Source organism: Equus przewalskii, chromosome 13, assembly GCF_037783145.1.
Source record: "Equus przewalskii isolate Varuska chromosome 13, EquPr2, whole genome shotgun sequence".
NCBI lineage: Eukaryota > Metazoa > Chordata > Mammalia > Perissodactyla > Equidae > Equus > Equus przewalskii.
The window spans coordinates 41,576,165-41,593,998 of NC_091843.1; the positions used below are offsets into that span (position 1 = coordinate 41,576,165).

The 17,834-nt window shown below is 46.5% G+C and overlaps 1 protein-coding gene across 2 annotated transcripts in view; it reads left to right on the forward strand.

The window, feature by feature from the left end:
- The window catches only part of FSTL4 (follistatin like 4), a 408,701-nt gene extending 400,293 nt beyond the window's left edge, over positions 1–8,408 (forward strand). For both annotated transcript variants that reach the window (XM_070571053.1, XM_070571054.1), the window contains one exon: positions 2,016–8,408. In XM_070571053.1, the coding sequence (XP_070427154.1) occupies positions 2,016–2,718 (703 nt within the window). In that variant the 3' untranslated portion in view covers positions 2,719–8,408. The remainder of the gene's footprint in view (positions 1–2,015) is intronic.
- The last annotated feature ends 9,426 nt before the right edge of the window (positions 8,409–17,834 follow it).

The window sequence follows — 17,834 nt, forward strand, 5'->3', positions numbered from 1 at the left end:
ATATACAACTATCTACTGGGGGGCTTTGGGGAGAAGGATGAGAGACAGGGAGGGAGGAAGGAAGGAAGGAAAGATTGGCAACAGATGTTAGCTCAGGTGCCAATCTTTAAAAAAAACAAAACAAAAGAAGAAGATGAAAGACACCCAGTGAGGTCAGGAAGTCTTATCTCAAGGTGAGGAAAATAGAGGAAAGAAGAAAACAGCAGTGGCTAATTAGTGGTTAATTGACCACCCTCTACTTGCTAGACACAAAAAACTAGTATAAGTGGTCTCGATCCCTATGTTACAGATGACGAAAGTGAGACTCAGAGAAGTTAAGACACTGGCCAAGGTCAGCCAGCCAGTAATTGGCAGAATCAGACTAAATGCAAAGCCAGGTCTCCTTTCAGAGCCCCATTCTGCCTTATTCTCTGCGAACCACAGCCCACGGTTCCTCTCGGAGCCCCCAGAGCAGCCGTGCAGGGGCCGCAGGGAACCGAGGCCTCCTGGCTGCCTGGCTGGGCACCATTCAAAAGAACAGCCTAACAATCACAGCCACGGCCTCCACTGCAAACCTCACCCCAGCCTGCAGACTCCCCCTCCCTATTCCTTTCAGAGAACCCTCATCGCTTTCTGTAAAGTCACCACTGCCTGCCCTCTTATAAAGTCATCAGGACCCGAATGTCTGGTGGCACTATTTACGCCTTTCTTTAGTGTGACATCAAGCACCTTTCTCCAGGAAGAAATGATTCATTTTTGCAAGCCGAGGCTGGACTTATAGGAGTCGCCCATCTATCCTAGCCCGAGGAAGAAAAGAGCCGCTTTATGAACCCCTCAGTGTAGAGAGTGACTAGAGAGGAGCCTCTGAGATGGTTCTAAAGGGTGAAGCCCCCTCCAAGAAGCTGCCTTCAGCCGGAAGCCGTGCAAACTCCGAGGCTTGCAGCCCCCGTGTGTGACTTTTACATTCAAGTTCTTTATAAGAGTGGGGTTTTCTTTCCTGCTGGTTCCATCCTCTGGCCCTTTAAGGATGCTTTAAAGTGGGCATTTCCCTCACCCTGAGGCACAGCTATCCAAGAGAAAAACATGGAGGAGATCCTCTCTTTTCCTGGAGGTGTACACAGCACCAAGAGGCCGCTAGGAGCAAGGGACTTAGGCAGAGGCTTCTCAAGTCAAAAGGAAGACCTGCCTGGAGTCAGGCCTTTTTGCAACTTGCAGCCAGCCTCTGAAGAGGAATTTCAGAAAGTCCAGATGTGAGCAGCTACCACCTGCTGAGCACCCTCCTAGATTCAGTCCTCCCAACAGCCCTCAGAAGGAACTGCCCTCCTAGAGTCACAGGGGCTCAGACAGGCAAGCAACATGGCCCAGGGTCTGCAGCCAGCAGGACGCTGCAGCTGTGCCAGGGCGTCTGTCTCCAAAGCTAAAAACCGTCTTCAGCCCCCTGCCCAAGGTTCCTCCTCCTAGCATGATGAACATGGCCAGAGAAGAAGCTGCCCTTTCACATCCCCCTCCCAGGAGAAAGCAACACTAATAGGAAATCTTTCCTTGTTCAGTTGCATCTGCCTCCTCAAATTCTGGCTCTCCAGTTAGTCCAGAGAACAGCTAGGCTATGGGCTCTCCTATCTTGTCCTCCTAGCGGGCAGAGAGAGGGCAGCCATCTCCCGTCCTTTCCTACCAGGCACAGGCCCACCACTTCCCAGGTGGCACAAGGCCTGGGGGAAGCTGAGTCAAAGGCACCCCAAAGGGAGCTGCTGTTGAAGGCACCTTGACCTCCTTTTTTATCATTTCTAAAGATGAGTGCATGTTACGAGAGCATAAATCCAGGAATGTCTGTAACTCAACTGCATTTGGTTTGATATCATAGGTGAATCACTTATGAACCCATCCCCTGCAGAATAGTAGCTCTTATTAATAGGCTGTTAGATCATTGACAAGCTATGATAAAGGCAAAGAGAAAGGATGCAATTGTTTGTGACCGATGACAGATCCCCTACCCCAAGAGGCTTCCTAACCTCTGACCTCAGTTCTTCCCCTCCCAGGTTTGGCTTCATCTTCAACAAGTCTGAGCCTGTGGTTCACAAAGTTGACCTGGAAAGACTGATGCTCCTCAAGACCATCGGCCTGCAGAGGCACGGCTGCATGCCACAGGCCATGGCCCACACCCACCTGGGCGGCTACTTCTTCATCCAGTGCCGACAGGACGGCTCCACTTCAGCCGCACCGCAGCTGCTGATCGACAGCGTCACGGACTCCGTGGTTGGCCCCAATGGTGATGTAAGCGGCACCCCACACACATCCCCCGATGGACGCTTCATAGTCAGCGCTGCTGCCACCAGCCCCAAGCTGCACGTGCAGGAGATCACGCTGAGGGGGGAGATCCAGACCCTCTATGACCTGACAATAAGCCAGGGCATCTCCGACGTGGCCTTCCAGCGGTCCTTCACCCAGGGCAATCAGTACTACGTCTACGCCACTCTGGAGACAGAGCCAGCCCTGCTGTTCCTGGAGCTGTCCACAGGGAAGACGGGTGTGCTGAAGAACTTAAAGGAGCCGCCCAGAGGGCCAGCCTGGCCCTGGGGAGGGCCCCGCAGGATCATGAGGGATAGCGGGCTGTTTGGACAGTACCTCCTCACACCAGCCCAAGAGTCGCTGTTTCTCATCAACGGGAGACAAAACACACTGCGGTGTGAGGTGTCGGGCATAAAGCGGGGGACCATGGTGGTATGGGTGGGAGAGGTATGAAGGAGCCCAGAGCAGAGGCCTGGGCCAAGGAGTACTGCCGAGTCCTGACACCACAGCCCCAAGCAGGCGCCCTGTACATTTTTACAGACAAAAGCAAAAACCTGTATTCGCTTTGTGGTTCAACACTGATCTCCTTGCAAGTTTCCTAGTATAAGGTATGCGCTGCTAACAAGATTGGGGTTTTTTTGTTAGGAAGTATGATTTATGCCTTGAGCTACGACAAGAACACATGCTGCTGTGTAAAGGAATCATTTGTGTGCCCAGCTACACACACCATGTTACCTGGGGACGCCGTGGAACCAAGAGCTGCCGCTTTCCAGGCTGACACTTCTGTCGGTTGCCTTCACGTGGTCATTCTCCTTTACCGCCAGATCCAGCCAGGCTTCACCCTGTTGCAGTGGCCTGAAACCAGGCCTGGAAACGCGGGTTCACCAGGAACAGGACTTTCCCTCCCGGCATGAAAGCCACAGCTGCCCTCGCTCTGGACCTTATTTTTCTCCTTCGCAGCTGCTTCTTGCTTTTCTTTCCATTTGACTTGTACGCCTGAGGGAGAGCCAACAAGACTTATTGCATCTTGGGGGATGGGGAAATCACTCACTTTATTTTGGAAATTTTGATCGAAAAATAATTTTTTATAATCTCAAATGCTAGTAAGCAGAAAGACGCTCTCCGAAGGTCCAGCTATATTCTGTCCTGCCTTAGGCCAAGTCTCTCAGAGTCACCACCCCACTTCCCACAGCCAGAAGGAAGGACAATGGTCATCAAAGAATAATGGTCTTCTACACCATTGGCACCCCCAAGTGCAGACCAGGCCACCCCATGGGTAAAGACTATGTTCTGGGTTGGGACCCCAAGAGACCAGGACAAACCCTGCGTGCCTGCTTTTCACCACTAATGGGGGACATTTTATTAGCCAGGTCCAGTGGCCCAGATTCAGGGCAGACTGGGCTTACCTGGCAAAGTGTGGGTGGCCTGCAGAAGAGTGTCCTCCAGGCTCAACAGAGAAACCCCAAGGACACAAGTGGGGTCCAGGAGGGTTCCTTAGGCTATCCGTTTTAGAAACCGATTCCTTCTCTGCCTGTGTCCCTTGCCCTCAGCTCTGGTGCCCCCGTCCCCACATCATCACGGCACAGAGAGCACAGTTCAGTGTTTTCTTACACACGGGACCCCTCTCCCCAGTAACACACACCCCAAAACTCAGAAGGATGCGGGCTGGCACTGCTGTGTTATTCCCAATTGTCTCAGGCTGTGGTGGGCTCTCAGGCTGGCATCAAAGAAGTGTAACCCTCCCAGCCCTGTGAAGACAGCCTGTGTCCAAGGATCTTAGCAAGGAAGAGGCTGCGTTGGATTCTCAGAACACCCCTTTCCCCTCGCTCACTTGGATGCTTTCTAGCTTAAGTCATCATTTTTCAAGCCACCTGGGGTTGGGAGAGACACCTTAGCTAGTTTACCCACCTTCACCTGCCAACACAGCCACAAGGTCCCCTGCTGCTGATGGACGGCCCCTTTTGGGGAAAGGAAGACATAGGGTGGGTCTCACTCTAAATACACACACCTCCTTTTCACTCCCACCTGACTGCCCAACCCACCTGGCCCCAGTTTCCTGAGGTCAGCCAGTCTCCTGGAACGTCCCATGTACCTTGGCCCACCAAATGCTTGTCCCCTACAACTCCCAGGAGTGTGCCTAGACGTGAACATTCATATTTTAGATTTTTTTAAGGTAAAATATGTAGATATATGTTAAGGAAACTGACCCTAAAAACCTAATATTCAGTTTCACAATAGCTGAGGTGGGTGGATATCGCAGCTCATCCTTTCTTCTTATTCCTGCCTCAGTATTTTGACACATTTCCTTCCAAACTCCCAGTTTTATCACCAAAATTCTTCAGCTTTCATGAACTCCTCCCTTAAAGTCTTCTAAATTGTGGCACCCTCTGTCAGAAAAAGAAGTCTCAGAGCCCACCTGAGGAAGAGCCCACAGACCCCGAACACTGTCCCCTCTGGGTCACAGGATTCCTAAGTCAAAGACCAATCCAATCCAAACCGGCCTCCTAAACTGGGAGTGACTTCCGCGGCATCTGCTCCTTTTCCGCTGTTCCTTCCCCTGTCGGTGTAGCTGAACAGCAGATCTGCCTCTCCCTGTCCTCATTGTGCAGTCATGGGGGACGGTCGGCTTAGGTCTCACTGCCAGCACGCCAGACACGATGGAATTGGAGCAGGAAATCACAGGCCTGAAAACTTTAAAACTTGCAAGTTCACAAAGGCAGGAGAGTAAATGTTTTTCCGGCAGTGCAATCAAGAGAACTGCTCAGGTGGGAGGCAGGGGAAAGGCTGGCCGGAACCCCACCTGCCCTTCCTCCCACGCTTCAGCCCCAGAAGACGCTCATGGAACACAGTTTGAAAGCCACTGGTGTAAGAAGTCATCACAACAGGTGGGCCTTGAAGTAAACCCGGGCGGCGATCCTTCTGATGAACACAAAAGGTCAACTGCTACTATTTCACATTATTGAAAAAGAATTCATTTCACCAAAAGAATCACCAAAAAGCCACTTACATAAGGAACTCACTCTTTCAAAATTACTGAATTTTGAAATAGAGTTAAGTTCACAAAAAACATAGATTTTTTTTTTTCAGAATAACAAACAGACAAGTAATCTACACCTGTGGTGACATTAAGAATTTGAAATGGAAGCCCTCATTCTCCTCCTGAGCAAGTGAACAGAACCCCACGTGGAGGTGTGGGTCCAAAAGCCAGCCCAGCCATCCACAGATTGAGGGTAGGAAGAGGGGTTTGTCTGCTTCTAGAGGATTGCATGGACTTTCTGCACAGTGGGCCCGGTCGTGAACCACATGCATCGTGGCAAATGCCGGCCTCGGCAGCCTGGACCCAGCAAGCCCTGCCTGGGGCTGGCCCAGGCTTCTTTCTTAAGTCTCCAAGTCATTCAAGGTTTCTGCTACTTCCCCCAAGCCCCCGGATGTAGCCGGAAGAGCCCTGTAAAGTCTTGTTTGGGCCAACCACTGACACAAGCTGCAGGGACTCTGATCCAGAGGCAGCCTCACCAGAGACAGAAGCTCAGGCCCTCCAGTTCCCACTCCCATCCCAGCCGTCTCCCCATCTCCTGGCTCCCCTGTGCAGAAAAGGGCTCTGAACTCCAGGTAGGTGCCCTGAAGGACAGCTGTCCACCCCCAAATAAAGCAGACAACTGCCTCCTGCCCGAGGGAATTGTAACTGCTGAGTCTTCATTTAGGAAAGCAGCCTGGAGTCGGCTTTAGGTGGCCACAACTTCTTGTTTTCTGTTGACCAATAATCTGTGACCTAAAGGAGACTTCAGAACTGAGATGTTAAACAGATTCATTCTGGATATATTTTTCTACAAGGGGCTTAAAAAGTAATCGATTCATTTTTCACAACGTGTTTCATTCAAATACCAGGGATGCTGAACCATCTTCATTACCAAATCCCGCAGCTCGCTCTCTCTGGTCCTCCTCTGCAGAAGCAAGCCTCCGGGAGAGACGACACTGCTCCCGCCTCCCTCCGACACATCCACCAAGCTACCTCACTTTCTCCTCCCTGCACCCAGCCAGAATGCTGCCCCCATGCCAGGAGACCAGACAGGTGACGTAGGATGACAGCAGTTCTGGCAGGAAGTCCTTTGCCATCCTCCCCCACCCAGGACCTCAGATCCCATTCCAAGTGTAATCAGAACCCATTGGGACACAGCCCCTTGCCACCCAGAATCACATCCCCCAAACCCTAGCTCACAGCCCTTCTGAGTTATGTGACCAAGACTAGAGAGAACTCAGAATTGTCCAGAAAATTGGATATTGTCAGGCAGGAACTGTCAGACAGGAACAGAGACCATGACATCTCAGCCAAGCCTCATCCCTTAGAGGGCCCGAGCTGGACCCCTGTCCATTCTTATTTTATTCTCTGCCTTTCCTGCTCCCTTCCTATGCCTCGGGCCTCCCGCTCAGGAGCCACTCTACAGCCCCTACAATTCAAGGGGCAACTGACCTTACTGTGACACCAGCCCCCTATGGGCTTTACCCACACTGCTTCCTTGCTTTAGGGTACGAGTGAGAAGTCATTCATGGGGCCGGATGCTGCTATTTGCTCCCAGAAGGGCATGTAGGCAAAGCAATTTTGTTCAAGAAAGTCACTAGCTGCCTTGGTTTCTCTCCAAAATCATAGAGTCATAGGACAGAGAGGCTAACAGATTCAAGGGAAAAAATATATAGTGCCTATCCTCAAGGTGTGACTGCAAGACCCCAAACACCTGGTGGAATGCAACCCGCTTCCTACCTTTGTCTACACCAGATTACCTGCCAAGTTACTTAAGGATCTGAGCGTCTTATGTGGGCCTGCAGGCTTTAGGCACCAGCCGCCCCACAGACACCCAGAGCCCAGCACGCATGGTCTCATGCCTCCTTTGGAGCTCTGGGCAGTGAGTGGGAATTTAGCCAAACATGATGTGTGAAATTATGGAAAATGTGGGGAGAGTGGGGATTAGCCTCCAAAATTCACAGTGAGGTTACTTTAGCCAGCACCAGTGTTGAGCATGTACCTTGTTTTTTTTCTGACAAAGCCACAATTTACGCACCCCAGATTTCCAAGCTCACCTTGACTAATATGGGACCATCCCTTTCCCCTGTGGCCCCAGAGAACACCGGCCATGCCCTAGAGGGCTTAGCCTGCACTCCACAGAGCAATAACTGTTGACTCGCCCCTACTGCAACCCTGGTGATACATGGCTCTCCACATGTCACCATGGCAGGATCGGAGAATTCTGCCCTTTGGAGGCACTCTCTTCAAGATCAGGGCTTTGTTTCTGAGGAAGGGCAATGAGTTCTTGACTGGTTATGGGGCCCGAGAGCTCTCAAATGAGAACTTTCCTAAATCTAAACCTTTATCCACTGCCCACGTGGCATTTGCCGTGGGTTGTTGGTCCCTTGCTACTTAAGCTCTTCAGAGAGGTGAGGGACAACAGGTCTGCAAGCTGCCCACCCCAGACCCACAGCTCACCCCCCGTGGCACCCCCGTGGCCTGCACCCTCACGGCCCAGCTCCTGGGGTGGGCCAGCCCCTCCCCCTTCCTGGCCTGGCCCCCTCACACCCTACCTTTCTCCCACACCCCCGCTGCTCGTGCTTTCTGAAGGCCATGTGAGATGATCTAAAAGCAGAACTGGGCATGGAGTTTTGCTGCAGTGGTCACATACACTGTTTTATGCTATCGTGTAGCTGAATGACCCTCAAGATATGAAGTCACACCCACCATTTGTCCCATTAAGATTCTCGTCGTCTCCCACCTCAGAAAACTTTCAGATCTCTTATGTCAAGGCAGATTACATTATTTTGAGCAGTTGTGTAGACTCCAAAATATATTTTCTGTAATCACTGGTATTTCTCAAAAGGCCTCCTGTAATTACTATACATGTGAATTTTTCCTTATTTATAAAATATATATAAATTATTTTTAATACATCAACTTTAGTAGAAATTTGTACCAACACAGTAACTGTATGTGGCATTTGAAATGAGTTTGTGTTTCCTTTGACGTGTGACACAGTATTGAACACACCGTGTATTTGCAGTACCACTTGATATGAAGACGATTCACAAATTAGCATAAAGTGTTGTCATTGTAAATGCTCTTTTTCTGAGGATTTTACAATAAAACTTGAGAAAAGTTACCTTGTTCTGGTCCCAGTCTGTTCACAGTTGTCACAGCGAGAACTGGTTCAGGCAGGACCACTCAGAGCCTTTCTCCGCCTTCTCCATCACCACTGGGTTCAGGACGATCAAGGTGAAATGGGCCCTGCTCTGGCCCCATCCAAAGAGCTGCTGGACAAAGGCAGGCGCCGGAACCCAGAAGTCTCTCTTCCCCATGTTCAAGTGTTAGCTCCCAAAACGCACAACCAACATCTGGCTCAAAACTTCTCATCATCTGCCCTGGCAGACCCCAGACTCTAATCCATTCTTTTTTCTCTCTCTCTTCTTCTCCCCAAAGCCCACCAGTACATAGTTGTATATTCTAGTTGTAGGTCCTTCTAGTTGTGGCATGTGGGACGCCACCTCAGCATGGCCTGATGAGTGGTGCCATATCCACACCCAGGATCCAAACTGGTGAAACCCTGGGCCACTGAAGCGGAGAGCGCAAACGCAGCCACTCGGCCATGGGGCGAGCCCCCTCTAATCCATTCTTGACTCCAGTCACTCTTGGTTCTAAATGGGGCAGACTTTTCAGCAAGAATGTCATATGTATAAAGAGCTCAGTAATCACCAAGCTACAAATGTGGAGCACCTGCTATGCCAGCACGGTGCTAGGTATGGGGGATGGAGGGCTGGACAAAGGAGACATAGTCCCTGCCCTTGGTGAGCCTCAAGTTCACTGACTATGAGTGCAGGTTCTCCAGAGAAACCAACCAATAGGGTAGGTGGGTGTGTGTGAGGATATAGGTTGATGATGGATAAGGGTATAGATACAGACATGGAGAGAGAAAGAGGGAGAGGGAGAGATTTATTTTAAGGAATAGGCTCATGCAGTTGTGGAGGCTGGCAAGTCCACAGTCTACAAGGTGGGCTGGCAGGCTGGAGACCAGGGAAGAGCTGATGCTGCAGTGTGAGTTCAAAGTCAGTTTGCTGGCAGAATTGCCTCTCCTTCCAGGGAGGCTGGACTTCTCTTAAGGCCTTCCACTGACTGGATGAGGCCCACCTACACTATGGAGAGTAATCTGATTTACTCAAAGTATATTGATTTAAATGTTAATCTCATTAATAAAAAATACTTTCACAGAATCATCTAGAATAGTGTTTGACCAAATATCTATCTAGATACCATGGCCTAGCCAAGTTGACACATAAAATTAACTAACATGATGACATAAACAAGATGTTGCTCCCCTCTCTCCTGGGGGAGTAACCTGCTGTGTGCAGGGCCCTTTGATAAGCACTTAATAAGCATCTGTTTTAAACTTTACCAAACCCCAACAAGGCAGGTGGGGCTGTTATCTCCATTTTATAGAAGAGGAAACTGAGGCTCAGAGCAACAGAGCCAGGACTCACATTCAAGTCTGTATGGCAAGAATACATGCTCTTAAGCGCTAAACCTGCTGTCTGCGATACCCACCTCAACAAAATGCCTGAACTACGGCTGCTCCAGCCTCGCTTCCTTGCAGATCCCCCGGACAGCACAGGCCACATTTGGTAGGGGATCTGCTGTACTCTCACTTCCATCTCAAGAAAGCCAACTGCCCGGACCAGTCCTCAAGATTTGGGGTCTGGCCAGTCCCCTTGGGCAGGAGGAAATGCATCTGATTAGAACCCAAAAACTCTTGGTAGAAAGCAGACAGCAGGAGTCAGTTTGCTCACGGCCCAAAGAGTCTGGGTTCATCCTCGCACACACTCCAGATATCCCCTTTCTGCTCACGAGCCCCAGGATGGCAGGTGTTGGGATTGGGGGTGAGCAGGCAGCAAAGGTGCAGCCTGCCACAAGACCCGCCCCAAACAGGGGGCAGAAGCTTCCACCCTTTTCAGTGTTCCACCCATTCCCTCCTAACCAGGCCAAAGAAGGCCACTTAGAGAGAAGTGTTTGGACCCAGCCCCCACATGCCCAGGTCTGGAGATCTAGGAGGAGGGCAGACTCCTCGGCTCGGCTCTGCCCATAGCTAGACAGAACACCGTCACAGCCTTTGCAATGTACCCACTCTCATGTTCAACCATCATCTCCCAAAGACCATCTCTGTACCCAGGTCCTGCCCACATGGAGCCCACAGTCTGCAGGAGTAAAACAGACCCAAGAAGAGTCATTGGCACACCGGATCACTGAGGGGGTGTGCAGGGGGCTTGGTGAGGAAAGGCCCTCTGGGTGAAGTGGTGTGGAAGTCAGCGGGAATGCCCGAGTGAAGAACAGTGGGGTGAGAGCCTGCTTGCCAACGGGAATAGCAAAAGCAAAGGGCTAACATGAAGGAACAGCAGGAATGTTGGTTCTGCAGGCATGACAGCTATGTGGAGGAGGTCACTGCACACAGTGAGCCCAAGGTGGAAGGGCTGCATGATGGGGTGCCATGTTGTTACAGAGATAGAGAGTATTCTTTGGGCTCTGGGGAGCATCTTCCCAAACAGGGCACTGGGGCTCAGAGTGTCCAGACTAAGTGGAAGAAGGAAAGAGAGATGCTACCAAGAACAGTGACCTTGTCTGCTAGCCTGCATCCAGGACCCAAATGTCTCAAAGCTAGAGCACCCAGCTACCATAGCCTGGGATCACTCTACTCAAGGGGAGGCTGTCTTAGGGAGCCAGGAAAGGCTATCAGAGAAAAGACAGAGAAAGCAGATGCCCCCAGGGGAGGCAGGCAGAAGCTGACAGATGGCCATGGCATGGTTCCTTTCCTATGAGCACAGAGCCCTGGGATTCTCAGGAGCTTCTATCTGGGACTATGGGGGCAGGAGATGGGTAGGAAAGGGGTGTCCAAACAAGCTGGGGGTGCACAGGGTGAGGCAGGTGCACACCCAGACAAGGATGGAGAATGGGGTCCCAGGAGGGAGGAGAATGTCCGCACAGAAGAGAGGGAACTGAGAAATAGAGGGCATATAGGCCCCAGGGAGTGCTGAGAAGAGAAGACTAAGACGGGCCTAGAGTACAAATAGCCCAATATGCAGAGAGCTGGTGGGCCATGAAGAAAGATTGGAGGGCGGCTAGCAGATGGTCCCAGAGCCACAATTCTCTATTACCCAGGGCTGGCTACGCCTGGATCTAAGATTAATATCAAAGTTTTTTAAATTAAATATTATTTATGCAATAAGTAGTACATTACATTATCTTCAAGTCTAGACCAGTATCATGTTTATGTTTACAAAGATATCATCTTTATCTGTCCAAAGAAAATTAGGTTCTTTAGCATCCACTTCTCCAAGGCCATTGGCCATCAGCGTTCATCTCTTCGAGCCAGAGTTTCCTGCCAAAGTGAAACCCAGTACCAGACAGCAGCTGTTGGTCAGCAGTGACCAGCAGAACTGCCGGGCAGGGGCTGAGCAGTCCAGGATGAAGGGATGAGAAGTGACAATCAATAGGGCCCACGCTGCGTGCAGTGGGCAGAATGCACCCCCTAGACAGGCCAATAACGGGGAGCCTTTCAGCATCCCTGGGGCACAAGAAAGAATATGACTCACAGAGGTCATGTTGAACCCCAGAAGGAGCCACAGCCCTGTGCTCACACCAACCAGGCTTTCTGAAAACCCCAGGAAATCCAAATCAGCACTTGCTGATGTACTGCTAGGTAACCACACAAATATTCTTCAGGATATAAGAGAACTTGCGCTGTATATTCTCATTTTTGTAGAATACTAGGGGGAAAATAGGCCCAAATGTTAATCACTGAATTCTGGGATTATAAGCGAATCTGATTTTCTTCTATTTTTTTTTTTCTAAAATTTCTACAATGAGCTGTTGCATCACTTTTGTATTAAGAAGAGAAATCTGACATGGACGCCCACTCATGAGTCACACAGGTACAAGGCAGAGAGCAGTGGTTGCACATCCTCTCTTCCTCCCTTTGGGGCAGGCAAGGACGAGGACTCACGTCTTTGGCGAGTGGAGGCTCTGTGAGGGAGACTCATCTCCCAGCAACGACAGAGATGAACCTGCCGAATCCTTCCCATGCAACTGAAGAAGAGAAACAAAACAGATGAGAGCTGACAGAAAGACGATGGAATCACTCCTACCATCCAGCCAGAAATTCTCCTGTGGACCACCTCCATATACACGCGTCATCATTTCCCGCCTCAGGAAGTTCCCGCCCTGAGCAGATTCGATTACTCAGAACAGTTCTGCCATTGAAAATACTGGATAAAATTTTTTATAAGAGAACACCTTCTTAAACTTCAAGGTGATGAGAAGAGAGTGAGGAAATCAGTGAGCACCAGAGATGGAAGCAGGGCCGTGAGGCTGCTCTTTTCCCCAGAGCACTTGTCTACCCAGGCAAACTCGGGCTTTCCTTCCAACAGTGCCACAGGGAAACAGTCAGGACCCGCTCAAGGCAGGAGTCTAACAGGACACCCTCTCCCCCAGAAAAGCTGGGGCCTCAAAGGGCTGCCCCTAAGGCCAAGGGTAACTAGAAGCCAACAAGCTTATCCCCACCCCAGCCCCAGGGAACTTCAAGGAAAGTGGCTGAGAGCAGGCGGAAAAGTCCCTGAGAGGTCATCATCACGTGTGCAGACCAAACTCAAATCACCCACCCGGTTCAAAAAACCTCACATTTAGTTTAAAGATGTCTCAGCATTACTTAAAGTGGGTAAGACCATCACAGTACGAAAATAATAATTTCAAAGGCCTTTGAGACATGATAGTTTGCTCATCCCTAGTAAGTCATATTAAGAGCTCAGAGAACCACAAAAGAAATATTAACCTTCACCTGGTAGTTTTATTGCTAACAATATTATTAGAGTAATACATCTATTATATGTACTATAATAATGATGTATTATTATTAATATTATTTGCATTGCTATTTTTAAGCTGTCTTATGTACGTCTCAGGATAAAGCAAATAAGAAATAGTATCAATCAGGAAAGGACAGATTTTGCTGCAATAATGACGAACTGCAGACCCTAGGTGACCTAAAACAGCAGAGATGTATTTCCTGCACATGCTGTACATCCAGTGAATAATGCAGATAATATTACTAATAATATATGCTATCCATTTTGTATGGAGGAAACTGGATAAATGGTACATGGGGCCTCTCTGTATTATTTCTTACATTTCTTGTAAGAACGTATTTCATACATTTCTTTCATGTGAATCTACAATTATCTCCAAATTTAAAAAATTCTAAAACCTGCAGGCCCAGACGGTGTGGCCAGTGAATTCTATCAAACATTTAAGGAAGCTGTAACACCAATTTTGCACAAACCCTTCCAGAGAATAGAAAGAAAACAAAAAAATTCCAACTCATTTCATGATGCTGCAATAACTCTTTTATACCAAAACCCAACGAGATTAGTTCGAGAAAGGGAAAATTACAAGCCTATTTTACTCATAATATAGATACAAAAATCCTAAATAAAATATCAGCAAACTGAATCCAGCAATTTAGAAAAAGGCTAATGCATCTTGACCTAGTTGGATTGATCCCAGAAGGCCAAAGCTGATTTAACATTAGGAAAAAATAACTGATGTAATTTACCATATCATCGGATTGAAGGAGGAAAAATATACGAGCATTTCAAGAGATGTAGAAAAGGCACTGAAAAAATTCTAAATTCATTCATATTCATAGTTTCCTCTTTGCAAAATAGAAACAGAAAGAAACTTTCTTAATTATTAGAGTTGAAGATCTACAGCAAACATTCTTCATGGTAAAACATTAAAAGTGCTCCCTTTAGATAGGGAACAAGACAAAGATGACACTATTGCTGCTTCAATTCAGCCCTGAATGCTGTGGTCCTAGCCAGATCAATAAGACAAGAAATAGATACAAAAAGTATAAGGATTTGAAAGAAAGAAAGAAGATTATAGGATTATGTAGGTATAAAATTAAAATGACTGTACACGATACATTATTAAAATTAATGAAAGCTTAGTAAGGTTACTAAATAAAAAAATTAGTGCAATAAAATCAATTCTATTTCTACATGCCAGCACAAACAATAAAAATGAAATTTATTCTTTTGAAAGATATCATTTACAATAGCATAACAAAAAGTACCCAGGAATAAAATCCACAAAGATATGTAAGACCCCTCTGAAGAGAGCTCTAAATGAGAGACATTAAACGCATTAAATGGAGATGCAACACGTTGGTGGATTGGAAGATTTAATAATACAATGACGATAATTTTCCCCAAACTGATCTATAGAATAATTAGAATCTCAATCACAATTTCAAGCAGTGATTTTGGTAAGCTGGTTCTAAAATTTATATAGAAGTTTGAAAGACCACAAATGGCTAAGAGACTCTTGAATTTAAAAAGGCTAGCAGGGGGCTGGCCCCGTGGCCGAGTGGGTAAGTTCGCGCGCTCCGCTGCAGGCGGCCCAGTGTTTCGTCGGTTCGAATCCTGGGCGCGGACATGGCACTGCTCGTCAGACCACGCTGAGGCAGCGTCCCACATGCCACAACTAGAGGAACCCACAACGAAGAATACACAACTATGTACCGGGGGGCTTTGGGGAGAAAAAGGAAAAAATAAAATCTTAAAAAAAAAAAAAAAAGGCTAGCAGGACTTGCCCTATCAAATAACAAGAATTAATACAAAAGTATAGTAACTAAGACAGTGTGGAAGTGAGCAAGATTAGACAAACAGATCATGGAACTGAATAAAGGAATCAGAAATAGATATATGCAGACAAGGAAATTTTATATATAGCACAGGTAGCACTGCAAATTGGTGGGGAAAAGATGAAACTTTTTCAATAAATGGTGCTTGGTCAACTGGGTATCTATAAGGGAAAAAAATGGACCCCTAACTTACCCCATATGCAAAAATCATTTTCAGTACATTTTAAAAAGTAACATTTAAAGGAAAATAAAGAATACTTTTATGACCTTGAAGTAGGAAAGAATTTCTTAAACAAGTTACTAAACAAAAAGATCAATAAGCTTGACTACATTAAATAATTTATACTCTTCATAAAATGTAAAAGGGCAGGGCTTCAAGTGGAAGAACTCTCTACTCATATAACCGTCAAAGGACTAATATCCAAAATATATAAAGAACTCCCACAGATCAATAAGAAAAAGACTTACAGATCCAATAGAAAATTTGGAAAAAGACTTGAAAAAGCACTTCAAAAAAGGAAATCCAGAGAGCCAATAAACGTATAGAAAGATGCGCACTCACATTAGTAATCAAGTAATGCAAAGGTATTTGAGTTACAAATACATTCCAATCCAATTAGCAAAAATTAAAATAACAACAGATGATAGTGACTCTACAGAGCAACAGGAGCACTCCCCCAGGCTGGTAGAGCGTGCACTGGTGCAGCCACTTTGACAAATGGTTTGGCATTATCTTCAACAGTTGAAGGTGTGTATAACCTATGCCCCAGCAGTTCTACTCCTAGATATATACACAATAGAAACCCACGCCCACGTGCACCAGGATGCATGTTCATCAGTAGTCATGGCAGCAGTGGTTGTAATAGCAAAACTGGAAACAACTCAAATGTCTCTCAGTAGCAGAATGGACAAACAAATTATATTCATATAATGGAACAGGGCAACGAAAATGAACTAAGTACAGCTACATACAATATTATCAGTCTCATAAACATAATGTTGAACAAAAGACTAAATATAGTTCAAAAACAGCCAAAACTCAACTAAATTGTACTTTATCAGAGACACATATAAGTAACAAAACTGTAAAGAAAGGCAAGAAAATTATCGCAAAAGTCAGAGTAACAGGAGAAGAAGAGATCGCTGTTGAGAAGAGGCACAAAGAGAGGTTCTTGGGTGCTGGCAATGTTCTATTCCTTGACCTGGCAGTGATTACAATTATTCACTAAACTGTGTGAAATAATACAGAAATGGCAAATGGTTTGGCATTATCTTCAACAGTTGAAGATGTGTATAACCTATGCCCCAGCAGTTCTACTCCTAGATATATACACAATAGAAACCCACGCCCACGTGCACCAGGATGCATGTTCATCAGTAGTCATGGCAGCATTGGTTGTAATAGCAAAACTGGAAATTTCACAAAACATGCCATTTCTGTATTATTTCTGTATTATGTTAGGTCTTACATTAAAATATTTGTTAAAAGACTTCTGTTTCTGGCAATATAGTGAACCATGTTACCAAGAAAAAAAATCCATTACCATCTGGAAATGCTGGAGAAAATATAACAAATACTCTTAAATGCACAACTGAAGAAAACAGAAACTATCAAAAAGATAAATCAGAAGAGAAATTATGTGCAAACTGGGCCTTGGGTTTTGATGCACAAGTAGAAAGAGAGAGAAAATCTTGGACCCAAGCAAGGTGAGGAATTGTAAACGGGACTCTTGAATAAATGTGCGATATTCAAAGGGGTACATCCTCAAGGAGAGTGGGCTCTAGGGAGAAGTTTACCCATCGCTTCAGAGAACCAGGAAAAAATCTGCCTCTGTATCTGGAGGGAGAAAAAGCCTCCCTTAAGAATTCCGAACCATGGACCTACTGCATTTGTAGATCTGGAGTCCAAATTCAGGCCATCTTTGTGGTTCAGGAGCCCCCGAAGTGAGAAATAGGCTTAAAATTGTCATTGGGCCAGCAGTCCCACTGGATCATCTCGCAGAAGCAAATATAAAACCACTCTTGAGGGACATGCTGTGAAACCAGGCCATACGAGATTCTCAAAGATAAACCTATGTTTAATATGAGCCCAAAATAAAAAATTACTAAACTACATGAGGAAATCCCAGCATGAACAAGAGTCAGCAAGCATAAGAAAGAGCAGTATAAACCCACAAGAACTTCAGCTACTAAAATGATCTGATAGAAAACATGTTAAAAAGGATTAAAATCAAAAGGAGGAATTGAAAATCACAAGAGAAAAAAATAGGCTGTGAAAAAAGATCAGGCAGAGATTTAAAAAAAAAAGAGCCAAGTGGAACCTCTATAAATGAAAAATATAGACAAAGAAATGGAAAGTTCAACAAATACATTAAAGAGCAAATTAGAATTGAGAGCTAGAGTAGTTCAGAATGTAACACAAAGAGATAAAGAGATGGGAAATATAAAAGAGATTCAAATATATAGTAGATAATATGAAAATATCAACACATCTAATAGGATGTAAAAAACTGTGAGATTGGACAAAGGCAACATTCAGCAATAATGGCTAAGAAGTGATGAAATACAGGAGTCAGCAGACTCGCCGCTGAGCAGGAAAAATAAAAATAAATGCACACTTGTGGTAAAAGAGCAGATCACCAAAGGGAGGATCTGAAAAGTAACCAAAGAGAAACAGATAGTCAGTCTGCCTTCCAAAGGAACAGCTTTCAAACCGACGGGCTTCTCAACAGCATCAGGAAAATACAGAAAACAATGGAACAATGTCTTTACAGTGCTTAGAGAAAATACCAGCTGACCTACAATTATCACAGGAAAAACTGCTAAAGCCTGTACTTCCAGAAG